The sequence below is a fragment of the Theropithecus gelada genome, chromosome X (genome assembly GCF_003255815.1).
Source record: "Theropithecus gelada isolate Dixy chromosome X, Tgel_1.0, whole genome shotgun sequence".
Classification (NCBI taxonomy): Eukaryota; Metazoa; Chordata; class Mammalia; order Primates; family Cercopithecidae; genus Theropithecus; species Theropithecus gelada.
Window position 1 is genome coordinate 83462811 of NC_037689.1, and position 15571 is coordinate 83478381.

Here is a 15571-nt window from a genome sequence, read left to right on the forward strand (position 1 = left end):
AATATCACCCATCTCTGCATTCTCTTCTTAGACAAGAAGTCTGTAATAGTTCCTTCTACTTCACCAGAGGCAATATATTTTTTCAAATAAATTCTTTTGGAAATATCTTTGACTGAGATAATAGGACAGATATTTATAACTGTCATTTTCGTAATGCAAATTTTACCCAATTGCATATTATAAGTTTTGCCTTTTCTTTATAGGCTTCATAAATCCATTAGAAGGGAATTCAAACAAACTTAAACAAAACAAAAGATGAAGCAATTGGAATTTTGTATAATGACCAAATATTTGCTGATACTAAGAAATTATTAACTTTTAAACATGATAATTGTAGTGTGGTTGGTTTTTTAAAAGATTGCTTATCACTTACAGACACATCTTGAAATATGTATGGATGAAATAATATGATGTCTGGAATTTGCTTCAAAATAATATGGGAGAGGAAGAAGTGGGTGGAGGTATCAAGGAGATAAGATTGATGATGAGTTAATAATTATTGAAGCTGTGTGATAGGTGCATGAGGATTCATTATGCTTGTCTGTTAACATTTGGACATCTTTGAAGTTTTCAACAATAAGAAGCTTTTTTAAAAATGGACTAAACTATGATAGCTACTAGATTGTAAGAGTGCCTTGAGGGCTGGGACTATATTTGTATTTATCTTTGCATCACTGAAACCTAGGGCAGTATCTGACACATAATTGCCACTCAATTTATTTAAATGACTGAATATTAGTTATTTATAATATCTCCAGCACTGGACTTAAAGGTGCTTCATATTCCTCATAATTGTGGCATACAGTCAAACCACACACATTAAAACCAATTGGGAAATGGGGTAAGGGAGGGAATCCTGTTTGAATTAATGAGAAATTACAAAACACTTTTAAATACATACCTTCACTGTTTTCAAGTAAATGTAGTGATAGAGAATATCCTCTAGCAATGTTTTCAGGTAGAGGTTAGAACCTGATTTAACAAATAGATTAGACTAACTTGTAAAAAAAAAATATAAGCGCCTAATTCAATGAGAGGGCTCAAGAGAATTGAATTATAAGTTCAACTATTTCAATAAGTTTTGATTTACCGTAGGCAATGGCAACTTCTTTAACTTCTCTAAGCTTTATTTTCCTCATCTGTAAAATTTTAAAAACTGGACTGGATAATTTTTATAGGCCTTTTCTGTTCCAAAATTCCTGTGGTTATAAATGAGCAGCATCTACCTAAGTACTAACAACTCATATGCTAAATTTTTTAAAAGCAGTTTTTCTCTAAATAGATTATATGTTCCTTTGTATGTCTTCATTCTTATTTGTACTGTATATTTTTATTAATGGACCCTTCCTAGATTATTTGATATGGAATCACCGAATTAAATAGTAAAGAAATCAACTTTAGCTCAGCTGAAATTCAAATTAATAAAATTTATTCTAAGAAGTTACTTTATATAAACCAGACTTCTAAGATTTATCCCTGAAAATTCTGCTACTTTTCCTGACCACAGTCTTTATATGTTAGACCCCTACTGATAAGGCCAGTCTTATAGTATGTTCTACCCTTCTTCCTGTAAACTTCTTTAGTTGAGTTTGCCAATACTTCCATATTCATTCCTTTGTCTGCTTTAAGTTTTTACTTCACTTTATTTTTTAATATTTTATTTGTATTTATATATTTATTTATTTTTTTATTTTGAGATGGAGTTTCACTCTTTCACCCAGGCTGGAGTGCAGTGGCGTGATCTTGGCTTACTGCAACCTCCACCTTCTGGTTTCAAGTGATTCTTCTGCCCCAGCCTCCTGAGTAGCTGGTACTACAGGCGTCCACCACCACACCCGGCTAATTTTTGTATTTTTAGTAGAGACGGGGTTTCACTATGTTGGCCAGGCTGATCTCAAACTCCTGACCTCATGATCCTCCCACCTCAGCCTCCCAAAGTGCTGGGATTACAGGTGTGAGCCACTGTGCTTGGCCCTAATATTTTATTTTTTTAGTTAAATTTTAGGTTCACAAAAAAACTAACAGGAGGCACAGAGATTCCCATATGTCCCCTCTCCCCACCACATGCATAGCCTCCTCCATTCCCCACCAGAGTGGTACAGTTATTACAATTGATGAAGCTACATTGACATATCATAATCACCTGAAGTCCATAATTTATATTAGGGTTCACTCCTGATGTACATTCTATGGGTTTGAACAAAGATATAATGGCATGTATGTATCATTACAATATCATACAGAGTATTTTCACTGCCCTAAAAATTCTCTGTGCTCCACCTATTCATTCCTCCTTCATCAACCCCTTACTGCCTCCATAGTTTCGTCTTTTCCAGAATGTCATACAGTTGGAATCATACAATATGTAGCCTTTTCACATTGGCTTCTTTCACTTAGTAATATGCATTTTAGGTTCCTCCATGTATTTTTGTGTCTTGATAGCACTGAATGATATTGTATTGTATGAATGTATCACATTTTATTTATCCATTCACCTCCTGAAGGGCACCTTGATTTCTTTGAAGTTTTGGCAATTGTGAATAAAGTTTCTGTAAACATTCATGTGCAGGTAACTTTTTAGCTCCTTTGGTAAATATTAATACCAAGGAGTGTGATTGCTAGGTCATATGATAAGACTATGTATGTTTGGTTTGTGAGAAACTGGTAGACTGTCTTCCAAAGTGGCTGTACCCTTTTGCATTCCTTCCTGCCCCCAGTGAATAAGAGTCCCTGTTGCTGTGTGTCCTCACCAGCATTTGGTGTCGTCAGTGTTTGCGATTTTGGCCATTCTAATAGGTATGCAGTGGTAACTCATTGTTGTATTTTGCATTTTTCTGATGATGTATGATTTGGAGCATCTTTTTTATGTGTATTTGTCATCGTATATCTTCTTTGGTAAGATTTCTGTTAAGGTCTTTGGCCCATTCTTTTCTCCCAAGGGTTTTAGGACCCTTGTGCCAGCAACCTCAGACCAAATACACTTCTAATTATACCACAGTATAATACCACAGTGTAAAGATCCCTGGTGTTTGACCACAGATCCCAAATACAACAAAAGGATCATAACAGTTAAAAGATACTGGCACATGGCTGGGCGTGGTGGCTCACGCCTGTAATCCCAGCACTGTGGGAGGCCGAGGCGGGCGGATCATGAGGTCAGGAGATTGAGACCATCCTGGCTAAAACAGTAAAACACTGTCTCTACTAAAAATGCAAAAAATTAACCGAGCATGGTGGTGAGCGCCTGTAGTCCCAGCTGCTCAGGAGGCTGAGGCAGGAGAATGGCATGAACCCAGGAGGCGGAGCTTGCAGTGAGCCGAGATCGCGCCAGGGTACTCCAGCCTGGGTGACAGAGCGAGACTCCATCTCAAAAAAAAAAGAGATACTGGCACAATACTGGAGTCCCATTCAGTCATTAATAATTTGTCCAGTCCATGATTATATCATGAAATTGTCTCCCAGGGCAAGGCCACTGAGGTTTCCAGGCTTCTGTTTGGTCAGATTCCAAAAGCAGGAGTGGTCTCCACAATATATGGCTTCACCTTTTCAGGCATCTGGTATAATTGAACTAAGAGACAATATCATCTTTTGCTTTGAGACTCTTTCAAGGTACTGATGTAATATTGGATTTCCCTTACTACATAACCCATTTGTTCATTTCTTACTCTCATCTACTATTCCTCCTTTTTTCTATTTATAACCAAACTTTTCCACATTTGAAAGAATATTAGGTGCTAGTCCAGATTACAGGCAGCACTACTAATCTAGTGAATGCCTCCTGCTCAGTCCATTCCCATTTATATAAGGTAGGGTTTTATAGATAGAGAATTAGTGGACTATCTTGACCATTAAGCAATACAACTGCATTTACTTTTAACCCCAATTTTGCTAGATAGGGTAAAGACACAACCTGCCCCCATGAGGCCCTTAGGAATTCTGACATAAAAATTTAAAAATATAGTTAGGTTTCTTGCTTAGGAATCAGCCCTGTTTCCAACATTTGTAGTTGCAGCCATGGTCTTGCACATGTTTCATCAGGTAGGAAACATAAAGTTGAGGTGATATGAGGAGGAAAGAAAGAAAGAAAGAAAATATTGTCATCATACCAGTGTCCTACACCCTGGGGAAGAATTGCAGTCATAGTAGCATCCTTCCCCAACTCCTCTTCCTCAGACTCAGCAGAAAAACAGAGGAGTCTATCTAGTGGGGACACTTCCTTAGCCCCACCCCCCAATATTGAGTGTGAGCTTGTGAAGGCATGTAAGCCTATCCTTCATTCCTGTGTCTGCCCCCATTTTAGACAACCAATGTTTCAATTGCTTGTTCTGACTTCCCTTTCTAACTATTATTCTAAGGAGGATATAGCTCTGCCCATTGTTGGACATTATGGGTTGTAAAGTGTGTTTCTTGGTCTGAAAAAAATGTGACTCAGCAGCCCAAATTGGTGCAATATATTCTCTTCCAGTTCTTTTATTACATTCTGAGCATTTGCATCTACCACTGTGTAAGCAAAGGCCAATCCAGAGTTAGTGTCTATTCCTGTCGAAACTCATACCCTGGGGCTATCAGCATCAGTCTGACTTGCTAGCTGTGTTCAGGGCCTTCCCCCTGAGGAATCTGTCACATAGCCACCTTAAGTCTCTGTCTCTTTTGTTGAAAAACAGAACAGTTATTGGCATTTTGTGCTTCAGAAGGTACAAGAGGAATATGTCCAGGTTCAACTTCAGAGGGTACAAGAGGGATATGTCTAGGTTCAACCCATCTCTGTATTGCTGAGTCCCCAGATGCCCACTAATTTCATGGACCCAGGCGGCCGCCTCAAGGGAGCACACAGGGATATCCACTTGTTGATTCTCATCACCTTCCAAACCTGGAAGGGGATTCTTCTGATGGATATCAATATGTTCTACATTAATGCACCCCTCAGATTTCCATAGTGATTTTTCATAGAGTCATACACCATACAAACATCCTGTTAATGGGCCAGTTTTCCATTTCCCTTCTGTAAGACTACATGGCCAGGTCATTGGCCACTGCCAATGAGTCAGTCAAAACCCAAACCTAGGGGCTTTTACCGCTGTTCAATTCTTCCTTCACTGCTGGGAAAACAGCATGCAGTTCAGCCTGCTAAGATGATTTGTTTTTACCTTCCTTGATCAGATGGTAGCCTTCCAAACAGAATATTGTTTGTTCACCTTGGAACTGCCATCCATAAATTAAGCAGCTCCTTGTCAATCAGTTAAGAACTGTTTATAGGGCACTGTCCCAATGACAATAGAATCCAGCAGCTCTTCATGCATTTCCAAAGTCAGTCCTAGGGGAAATGAGACTCTCTGCTCATGAGTACCTCCTCCTTGCATTCACAGGTAGCATGATCATGTATAAACCACTTCCATTTTATTATGGAGTTTCTCTGGGCACTGCCCTCCCCGTTAGAGTGTTTTTCCAATATCACCTAAGGCATTATGGGTATTTCAGGTTTCAGGATTATTTTCCTCCACCATCCTTCCCATCCTTCCAAGTCGCCAATGTCTATTTTATCCCTTTCTGTGTCCATGTATACACATTATTTAGCTCCCACTTACACTTGAGAAGATGTGGCATTTGACTTTCTGCTTCTGAGTTATTTCACTTAAGATAATGGCCTCCAGCCGGGCGCGGTGGCTCAAGCCTGTAATCCCAGCACTTTGGGAGGCCGAGACGGGTGGATCACGAGGTCAGGAGATCGAGACCATCCTGGCCAACATGGTGAAACCCCGTCTCTACTAAAAAATACAAAAAAAAAAAAAAACTAGCTGGGCGAGGTGGCGGGCGCCTGTAGTCCCAGCTACTCGGGAGGCTGAGGCAGGAGAATGGCGTAAACCCAGGAGGCGGAGCTTGCAGTGAGCTGAGATCCGGCCACTGCACTCCAGCCTGGGCGACACAGCGAGACTCCGTCTCAAAAAAAAAAAAAAAAAAAAAAAAGATAATGGCCTCCAGTTCTATCCATGCTTCTGCAAAATACATGATTTCATTCCTTTTATGGCTGAGTAGTATCTCCTTCACTTATTCTTCTTTTGATGCTTGTCCTGTCTTTATGTAGATCTGAGTTTCTGACCTATATCATTTTCCTTCTCTCTAAATAACTTCTTTTAACATTTCTTACAAGGAAATCTACTGGCAACAAATTCCTTCAACTTTCTTTGTCTGAGAGGTTTTTTCTTTTAATTTAATTTTTAATTTTTTCTGGGTACATAGTAGATGTATATATTTATGGGCTACTTGCGATATTTTGATACAAGCATGCAATGTGTAATAATCACTTCAGGGTACATGGGGTATCCATCACCTCAAACATTTATTAATTATACACTTTTAGTTATTTTTAAATGTACAATTAAATTACTTTTTACTATAGTCATCTTGCTGTGCTAGAAAATACTAGGTCTTATACAGTCTTCCTAACTATTTCTTTGTACCCATTAACCATCCTCCCTTCCTTCTACCCCCCACAACCCTTCCCAGCCTCTGGTAGCCATTGTTCTCCTCTCTATCTCCATGAGTTAAATTGTTTTAATTTTTGGCTCACACAAATAAGTGAGAACATGTGAAGTTTGTCTTTCTGTGCCTGGCTTATTTCATTTAGCATGACCTCCAGTTGCATCCAAGTTGTTGAAAATGACAGAATCTCAAGTCTTTTCTGTGGCCGAAAAGTCCTCCACTGTGTATATGTACCACATTTTCTTTATCCATTCATCTGTTGATGGACACTCAGGTTGCTTCTGAATCTTGGCCATTGTGAATAGTGCTGCAACAAACATTTGAGTGCACATATCTAGTTGATATACTGACTATCTCTTCCTTCCTTCTGTCCAGTCTTCCTTTTAGTGAAGGTGATTTTCTCTGGTGGTATGATTTAACTTCTTTATTTTATTTTTTTGTGTATCTGTTTTATGTAATTTTTTATTTGAGGTTATCATGAGGCTTGCAAATAATATCTTATAACCCATTATTTTAATCTGATGACTTAACACTGCTTGCGTAAACAAATTAACTACTGACAAGCAAAAGAAAAAACTAATACAAATTCTACAGTTTAACTTCTTCCCCTCACTTTTTAACTTTTTGTTGTTTCTATTTATATCTTATACTGTCTATGTCTTGAAAAGTTGTTATATTTATTGTTTTTTGGTTGATTCTTCTTTTAGTTTTTTCTATTTGAGGGTAGTTTACACACTATACTTACAGTGCTATAATATTGTGTTTTTTTCTGTGTATTTGTATATTACTAGTGAGTTTTGTACCTTCAGATGATTTTTTCTTGCTCTTCAACATCCTTTCATTTCTGATTAAAGTACACCCTTTAACATTTCTTTTAGGACAGGTCTGGTGTTGATGAAATCCCTCAGCTTTTGTTTGTCTGGGAAAGCCTTTAATTTTCCTACATGTTTAAAGGATATTTTTGCCAGATATACTACTCTAGGGTAAAAGTTTCTTTCCTCCAACACTTTGAATACGTCATGCCATTGTCTCCCTGCCGTAAGGTTTCCACGAAAAAGTTTGCTGCCAAGCATATTGCAACGCCATTGTATGTTGTTTCTTTTCTGTTGCTTTTAGGATTCTTTCTTTATCCTGAACCTTTGAGAGTTTGATAATTAAATGTCTTAAGGTAGTCTTCTTTGGGTTAGATCTGCTTGGTGTTCTATAACGTTCTTGTACTTGGATGTTGATATCTTTCTCTAGATTTCTCTAGTTTTCTGTTATTATCCCTTTAAGAAACGTTCTACCCATGTCTCTTTCTCTGCCTCTACTTCAAGGCCATTAACTCTTACATTTGCTCTTTTAAAACTGTCTTCTAGATCTTGTAGCTGTGCATCATTTTAAAATTCTTTTTTCTTTTTTCCTCTCACTGTGTATTTTCAAATAGTGTGTCTTTGAGTTCACTGATTATTTCTTCTGCCTGATCAGTTCTACTATTTAGAAACTCTGACATATTCTTCAATTGCATTTTTCAACTCCAGAATTTCTGCTTGATTCTTAATTATTTCAATTTCTTTGTTAAATTTATGTGATAGAGTTCTGAATTTCTTCTCTGTTATTTTGAATTTGAATTTCCTCAAAACAGCTATTTTGAATTCTCTATCTGAATGGTCACATATCTCTGTTTCTCCAGAACTCACCCCTGGTGTCTTATTTAGTTCGCTTGGTGATGTCATGTTTTCCTGGATGGTCTTGATGCTTGTGAGTGTTCATCAGTATCTGGGAATTGAATAATTAGTATTATTGTAGTCTTTGCATTCTGGACTTATTTGTACCTGTCCTTCTTGGGAGGGCTTTCGTGGTATTGAGAAGTACTTGGGTGCTGTGATCTAAGCTGTATCTGCATTAGGGGACACCACAAGCCCAGTAATGCTATGGTTCTTGTATACTCATAGAGGTACTACCTTAGTGGTCTTGAATAAGATCCGGAAGAATTCTCTAGATTACCAAGCAGAAACTCTTGTTCTCTTCCCTTACTGTCCCCCAAACAAATGGAGTCTCTCTCTCTCTCTCCTGAACTGTCTGACATTGGGGGTATGTTGATACAAGTACCCCTATGGCCATTACCGCTAGGACTGCACTGGGTCAGACTTGAAGCCAATGCAGCCCTGGTTCTCACCCAAGGCCCACTGTAACCACTTACCTGACTACCACCTATGTTGTTGGTTCAAGGTCCTAGGGCTCTGCAGTCAGTAGGTGGTGAAACCAGCTAGGTCTGTGTCCTCTTCAGGGCAGCAAGTTCCCCCAGGCCCCAGGTGAGTCCAGAGAAGCTGTCCAGGAGCCAGGGACTGGAGTCAAAAACCTTAGAAGTCTACCACAGATGTTCTATTCTACTGTGGCTGAGCTGGTTGTCAAACCATGAGACACAGTCCTTCCCACTCTTCCCTCCCACTTCCACAGACCCATGGGGAGTACTGCCAGCCTACCGCTGATGTTCACTTAAAGCCTAAGGGATTCTTCAGTCACCTTGTGGTAAATGCTGCCACCTTGTGGTAAATGCTGCCAGGCCTTATTTCACCTTTCAGGGCAGTGGGGTCCCCTCTGGCCCAGGGCAGGTGCAGAAATACCACCCAAGAGCCAAGGCCTAGAATTGGGGATCCTAAGATCCTGCTTGATGCTCTACCCTACTGTGGCTGAGCTGGTACCTAAGGCATAAGACAAAGTCCTCTTTACTTTTCCCTCTGCTTTTCTCTCACAATAGCCGCCATAGCTGGGAATGTGGTGGGTCTCACCTGAAGCCCCCACAGCTCAGAGTTTCACCCAGAGCCCACTGTGTACTACTTGGGATCACTGCTGATTATTCACGGCCCAAGGGCTCTTCAGTCAACAGGTGATGGATCCTTCCGGGACTGGGTCCTTCCCTTCAAGGCAGTGGGTTCCCTTCTGGCCCAGGGTGTGCATCAAAATGTCATCCAGGAGCTACAACCCGGAATGGGGGTCTCATGCCTCTGCCCAGTGCCCTATCCTACTGTGGATGACCTGATATCCAAGATGCAAGACTAAGTCTTCTTTACTCTTCCCTCTCTTCTCTTCAAGCAGAAGGAAGGGGTCTCCTTTGGAGCCACAAGCTATGCTACCCAGGGGTGGGGAGGGGTGGAACAAGCAAAGCACCTCCTTAGCTACCCCAGCTGGTGTCTCAGTAAGTTGCATGCCCCCAAGTTCATTGGTTCTGAGCCCAGCTCAGCACTAAGACTTGCAGTCTTTGTGGCCTAGACTGTGTTTCAAGTTTATTTAGAGCCCCAGAGCACTTTAGCCCATGATGACGAGGCTTACTGGAACTCAGATTCCAACTGTTGGGATGGGAGATTCCCCACTTGCTACAGCTGGTCCAAATGCTCCCTCTGTTAGCGTTGGCTGTGTTTAGCCCAGTTTTCCTTCCTGCTGTGACAGGGCAGCACTGAGTTCAATGCAAAATCTGATAGTCTCTGCACTCTCTTTATCTCTCTCAAGTGCACAGATTTCTCTGCACCAGGCAGCTGCTGGGGCATAGGGAAGGGGTGGCATTGGTGATTAAAGACTGTCTTTCCTACTCTCTTCAGTTCCTCTTTCAACAATGTGAAGTTAGAACCAGGTAATGTGAGTGCTCACCTGATTTTTGGTTCCTATGAGAGTCCTTTTTTGTGTGTAGACAGTGGTTAAATGTGGTGTTCCTGCAGTGGGGGAGGATGATGGGTGGGCCTTCTGTTCCATAATCTTGCTCCACCCCTATGTCTGAGAGTCTTTATTTTCCTTCACTTTTGAAGTATAATTTCACAAGGTACAAAATTCTGGGTTAGTGGGATTTTCTCTCAACATGTAAATAATTTGCTTCAGTCTCTTCTTGTTTGTGTGGTTTCTGAGCAAAAGTGGAATGTAATTCTTACCTTTGTTCCTCTTTAGGTAAGGTATTCTTTTCCTCAGACTTTTTTCAGAATTTTGTCTGTATATTTTATTTTCTGTAGTTTGAAAAGGAAATGTCTACATGTCATTTTTTTGTCATTTGTCCTGTTTGATGTTCTGAGCTTCCTGAATCTGTGATTTTATATATATGACATTAATTTCGGGAAATTCTCAGTCATATTATTTCAAGTACTACTTCTGTTCCATTACCTATTCTTCTCCTTCTGGTATTCCCATTACACATATGTTACACCTTTTGTAGTTGTCTCACAGTCCTTGGATATTCTGTTGTATTTTTTTTTAGTCTTTGTTCTCTTTGCTTTTCAGTTTGGGAGGTTTCTGTTTATATACCCTCAAGCTCAGAGACTTTTTTCCCTCAATTTTGTTCAATCTACTAATAAGACCATCAAAGGTTTTCTCATTTCTGTTACAGTGTTTTTGATCACTAGTATTCTTTTTTGGTTCTTAGAATTTCCATCTCTCTGATTACTTTGCTGATCTGCCCTTGCATGCTGTCTACTTTTTATCCATTAGAGCCCTTACAATAATTATCATAATCATGACCAATTATCATAGTTGTCTTAAAATCCCTGTCTGATAATTCCAACGTTCCTGCTATGTCTAGTTCTAATGCTTGCGCTGTGTCTTTAAATTATATTTTCTGCCTTTTAGTATGCCTTCTAATTTTTTCTTAAAAGCTGCACATGATGTACCAGGTAAAAGGAACTACTATAAATAGGCCTTTAACAATGTGGTGGTGAATTATGGGGAGAGGGGAAGCATTATTATTATTATTGTTATTGACATGGTGTCTCTTTCTGTCACCCAGGCTAGAGTGCAGTGGCATGATCATGGCTCACTATAACCTTGACCCCCACCCAGGCCCAAGTGATCCTCACACCTCAGCCTCCAGAGTAGCTGGAACTTCAGGCATGTGCAACCACACCTGGCTGATTTTTACATTTCTGTGGAAATGTGGTCTCACTATGTTGCCCAGACTAGTCTCGAACTCCTGGATTCAAGCAATCCTCCTGCCTTGGCATCCAAAATGCTGGGATTACAGGCATGAGCCACTGCACCTGGCTGGGAAACATTCTTTAGTCCTATGGTTAGGTCTTGGTCTTTTAGTAAGCCTATACCTCTGGACTGTGAACTTCACAAGTGCTTCTCAGGTTTTTTTCTCCCCCATTTAGTGGGACAGGATGGCTAGAGTGGACTGAATTTGAGTATTTCGCTTCTCCGAGATCAGTTAGGCTCTGATACACCCCAGAAGGTCAGGCTGTAGTTAAGCAGCTTCTCGGAGGGCAAGATTTGTTAAGAACAGGGTGCTCTGGCGTGTTTTAAAGTGTTTTGTTTCCTCTGCCCCCTGCAAGATGCATAAAGAGATTTTGCTCCAGTATTCTCTGAGTAGCTAACCAAGCTCCTGGAGGCAAAACTCACAAAACTGTGGAGGCCCCACTATGACTGGGTCCTCCTGAGTCTTTTAATTCAGACTTGTCCACACTGAGCCTCCAGTGATTTGTCAGTTACGCTTCAGGTTTTCCTCTCCAGCATTGAGTATCATGGTAGTTTCCACTTTTGAATCTCTGCTCTAGTAAGCTGTGACTCCCTATCTTTGCCTGTCTCTCCAATCTTTGTGGCAGTGGTTTTCCCTTTTTCCTCTCCTCTCTTATAGGTCCAAAAAGAGTTACTAATTTTTCAGTGTGTTCAGCGTTTTACTTGTTAGGAGACGCTGGCAACTCCCAAGCTCCTTACATGCACAACTGGAAACCGGAAGTTCTCTGTTAAACTTTATGTGCTTAAAGAAGCTTGACAGAGGGGTCAAGAAACCTGGGTCTACTCTTTTCTTCATCTGTAAAATGATGTGTCTGTACAAGATAAGTTGTTTTTTAAACCGCATTCCTCAGAACCCTGGAAATTTTGTGGCACTGCCTCAGGGACTTCCAGGAAGGTGAAGCTCCAAGCCTCCACCCAATCCTCGTTCAACCACAGCAGCTCAACTTTTATCTTTTATATTTTCTTGTATATTAGACTTTTATACAATTTTATTTGAAATAAAGATTCTAGTTCCCCCTCTTCAAAAAAGCTTATAAGTCACAGAGATCACCACCTTCTCTCAAGTATTATGACCCTACAATATAAAACCTTGACAGTCATTGAAATCCTTTGCTGATGGTATATGAAGAAGTAGAAGAGAGAAAAAATATGAGGGCACTGGGAATGAGTAACTGTATCCTACAGTGGGGGAGAAGATTGTTGAAATGGTAGATTGGAGTCCTGAGCAAAAAACTTCACAATTTTGGATTTTCTTAGTTCAATTCTCAGGCACAAATGGTGTCCCTTTTTAGTTATGTTTTATAGTAAAGATTTGGAACAGTTGGAAAATATTCTTTTCTTTATTTTTAGGAAGAAAGAAATGGATCGACTTTTGACTTGCCTGAATAGAGGTAAATATCTCCCTGGTTATATTCTTCATCTTGCGTCTATTCTCTGTTGAATTCTCCAAGTACACTGAGCACACTGACTTTAATCTTATGTTTGAGTTAAGCTTCATGCTCCTTATTAATGTTTGCCACAGGAATCTATTTTGGTTTCTTCATTCACAAGCAGAGAAAAGTGTGTCATCATTAGCATTCATCTCCAAATGTGATTTCAGTTCTGTTTTAATTCCTATTTGTTTTAAGGATATTTCCCTCCCTCTCTTCCTTCCTTCCCTCCCTCCCTCCCTCCCCTCCCTCCCTCTCTCTCTTCCTTCCTTCCTTCTTTCCTTTCTTCTTTCCCTCCTTCCCCCTTCCCTCCCTCCTTTCCTTTCCTTCTCTCCCTTCTTCCCTTCTCTCACTCCCTGTCCCTCTACCTTTCTTTTCTAGTAGCCACTTGATCCTAACCTAAGAATTGAACAAGTGAAAAAGGATCAAGACAAATAAAAATACTCTGAACCCTGCTATTTTTCTTCATACCCTCTGAATCAAATTCAGGTTGTATATTCTCTTATTTTGAAGCTGTCCACCCAAGTCTGTGCCATCTCCCTTATCTACTAATAATTTTTCCATGTCCACTTTATTCAAGCTAATCTCCTAGTTATATCACATTTCTTTTTCTAACTACATGCTTTTTTACATGGCATCCTTTTTAACAGATCTCCCATTTTTACTGTCCATGTACCTCTTTCCTTATGTCCAAAACACACCAAAAAATTCATATCTTAGAAATTCTATCCTACTTATTGCAGTAGTTCAATTTTATGCCTCAAATACCTGTCAACAGGGTGTTAAACATAGCAAAGTGGTATAGAAACCAAACCACTTCTTTTCAAAAGAGAAAAACTTTGCTGGTTGGCATTCTTATATCTCAGAAGGACATGGGATATGTACATGCCTTCTGATAGTGATAGCACATTCTGGTTCTGTCCTGAGCTTGCTGGCTCAGTAAATATTATGCCAGCATGTTGATACTCTTCTAATTCTCAATCTCCAGTTTAGTCTTTTAAATGATTGTTTCTATTCTTTATTTCCTCACATATAAATCATATCTTTCTACCTCAGGTGGTGAATGATTGCACTAATTAAAATTATAAATCTCTCCAAAGACATGTTTGTTTCCCAGAATTTGAGTTAACAACTTCTTGGAACTTGGTAATGCTTTTTGTCATTTTAATTACTTCTGGTATGCACCCACACACACATACACAAAAAAGAACTTTCTAAATTCAAACTCCTGTGAGACTGTTCTTAAAGCAGGATTAAACAACTTTGCTAGAGTGTAAAATAAAACTATCAGTATCAAATTTTCCTGTTTGATGCAGCCTTTGTGAAACTTTCTCAGCCTTTTGGCGAAGAAGACTTAAGTTTGGAGTCAAGAGTTAATGAAGCTCAGTGGTTTCGAAAAATAGGTAAGAAGAAATTCTGTGGCTGTGGGAAACATTGTGGGGTGGTGGAATCAGACAGATGTGATTTCAAATTCTGGATCTTTCATTTGTAGCTGTGGGTACAGAGATAATAATCTGTTTTATTACTTATAAAATGGAAATAATTATATATACTTCATGCAGTTATTAAGGGTTTTAAATGAAACAGCATTTGTCCTTTGTATCATAGCAGATACTCAATGGACATTAGTTGTGTTCCTTTTCTATAGAAATGGGTCTAAGATTAAACTAATGAACTATAACTACAGATCCCCAAGGTTGTGCTGCTAAACTTGGTTTAGAATACTTAATTAATTAATTTTTTTTTTTTTTTTTTTTTTTTTTTTGAGACGGAGTCTCGCTCTGTCGCCCAAGCTGGAGTGCAGTGGCGTGATCTCGGCTCACTGCCAGCTCCGCCTCTGGGGTTCACACCGTTCTCCTGCCTCAGCCTCCCGAGTAGCTGGGACTACAGTCACCCACCACCACGCCTGGCTAATTTTTTGTACTTTTAGTAGAGACGGGGTTTCACCGTGTTAGCCAGGATGGTCTCGATCTCCTGACCTCATGATCCGCCTGCCTCGGCCTCCCAAAGTGCTGAGATTACAGGTGTAAGCCACCGCACCTGGCCCGGAATACTTAATTTATTTCTAAGTGTGATTTACCAAAAATGAACTATATACAACAATATGGATGAATCTTACAAACATAATGTTGAGCAAAAGAAACCAGATATTGAAGAATACATATTGTGGTGTTCATTTTATTTATAATTTTTTTTTTATAATTTTTTTATGGGCAAAACTAACATATGGTGTTATAAGTCAGGATAGTGGTTACCCTGGAAAAGGAGTTGGACTTGAAAGTTGTAGGAGCTTCAGGGTTTCTGGTAATGTTCAAGATCTTTCTTGATGTGGGTGCCAGACGCATGGATATGTCCACTTTGTGAAAATTCATCAAGCTGTACAATTATGAGTTGTGTAATATACTTTATAACAGCTCTATTTCAATAAAATGATTTTAAAACTTGTGGAGGTAGTTACTACAGTGATAAGTAAGCATGAGCAATTAAGCAGCAGTGCCACAAAGTGGACCGATTCTACATGAACTTTTCCCTGTGTTATGAGGTTTAATAGGGTTTTAATCCTCGGAGAAAGGGAATGAATACTGCAGTCTGACTTCTAAGAAACTGATGCAAATAATGAAAAATAACAAACATCTAAAATATAGACAAGTTTGGTGACTTTAATCTTTTGAAGGTTTGAAAAGGAA

General features: G+C 39.5%; 1 protein-coding gene across 2 annotated transcripts in view; it reads left to right on the forward strand.

The window, feature by feature from the left end:
* Positions 1-15571, forward strand: part of TEX11 (testis expressed 11) — a 330215-nt gene that overhangs the window by 250084 nt on the left and 64560 nt on the right. For both annotated transcript variants that reach the window (XM_025372487.1, XM_025372486.1), the window contains 2 exons: positions 12805-12845; positions 14201-14287. In XM_025372487.1, coding sequence (XP_025228272.1) covers positions 12805-12845; positions 14201-14287 — 128 coding nt within the window. The remainder of the gene's footprint in view (positions 1-12804; positions 12846-14200; positions 14288-15571) is intronic.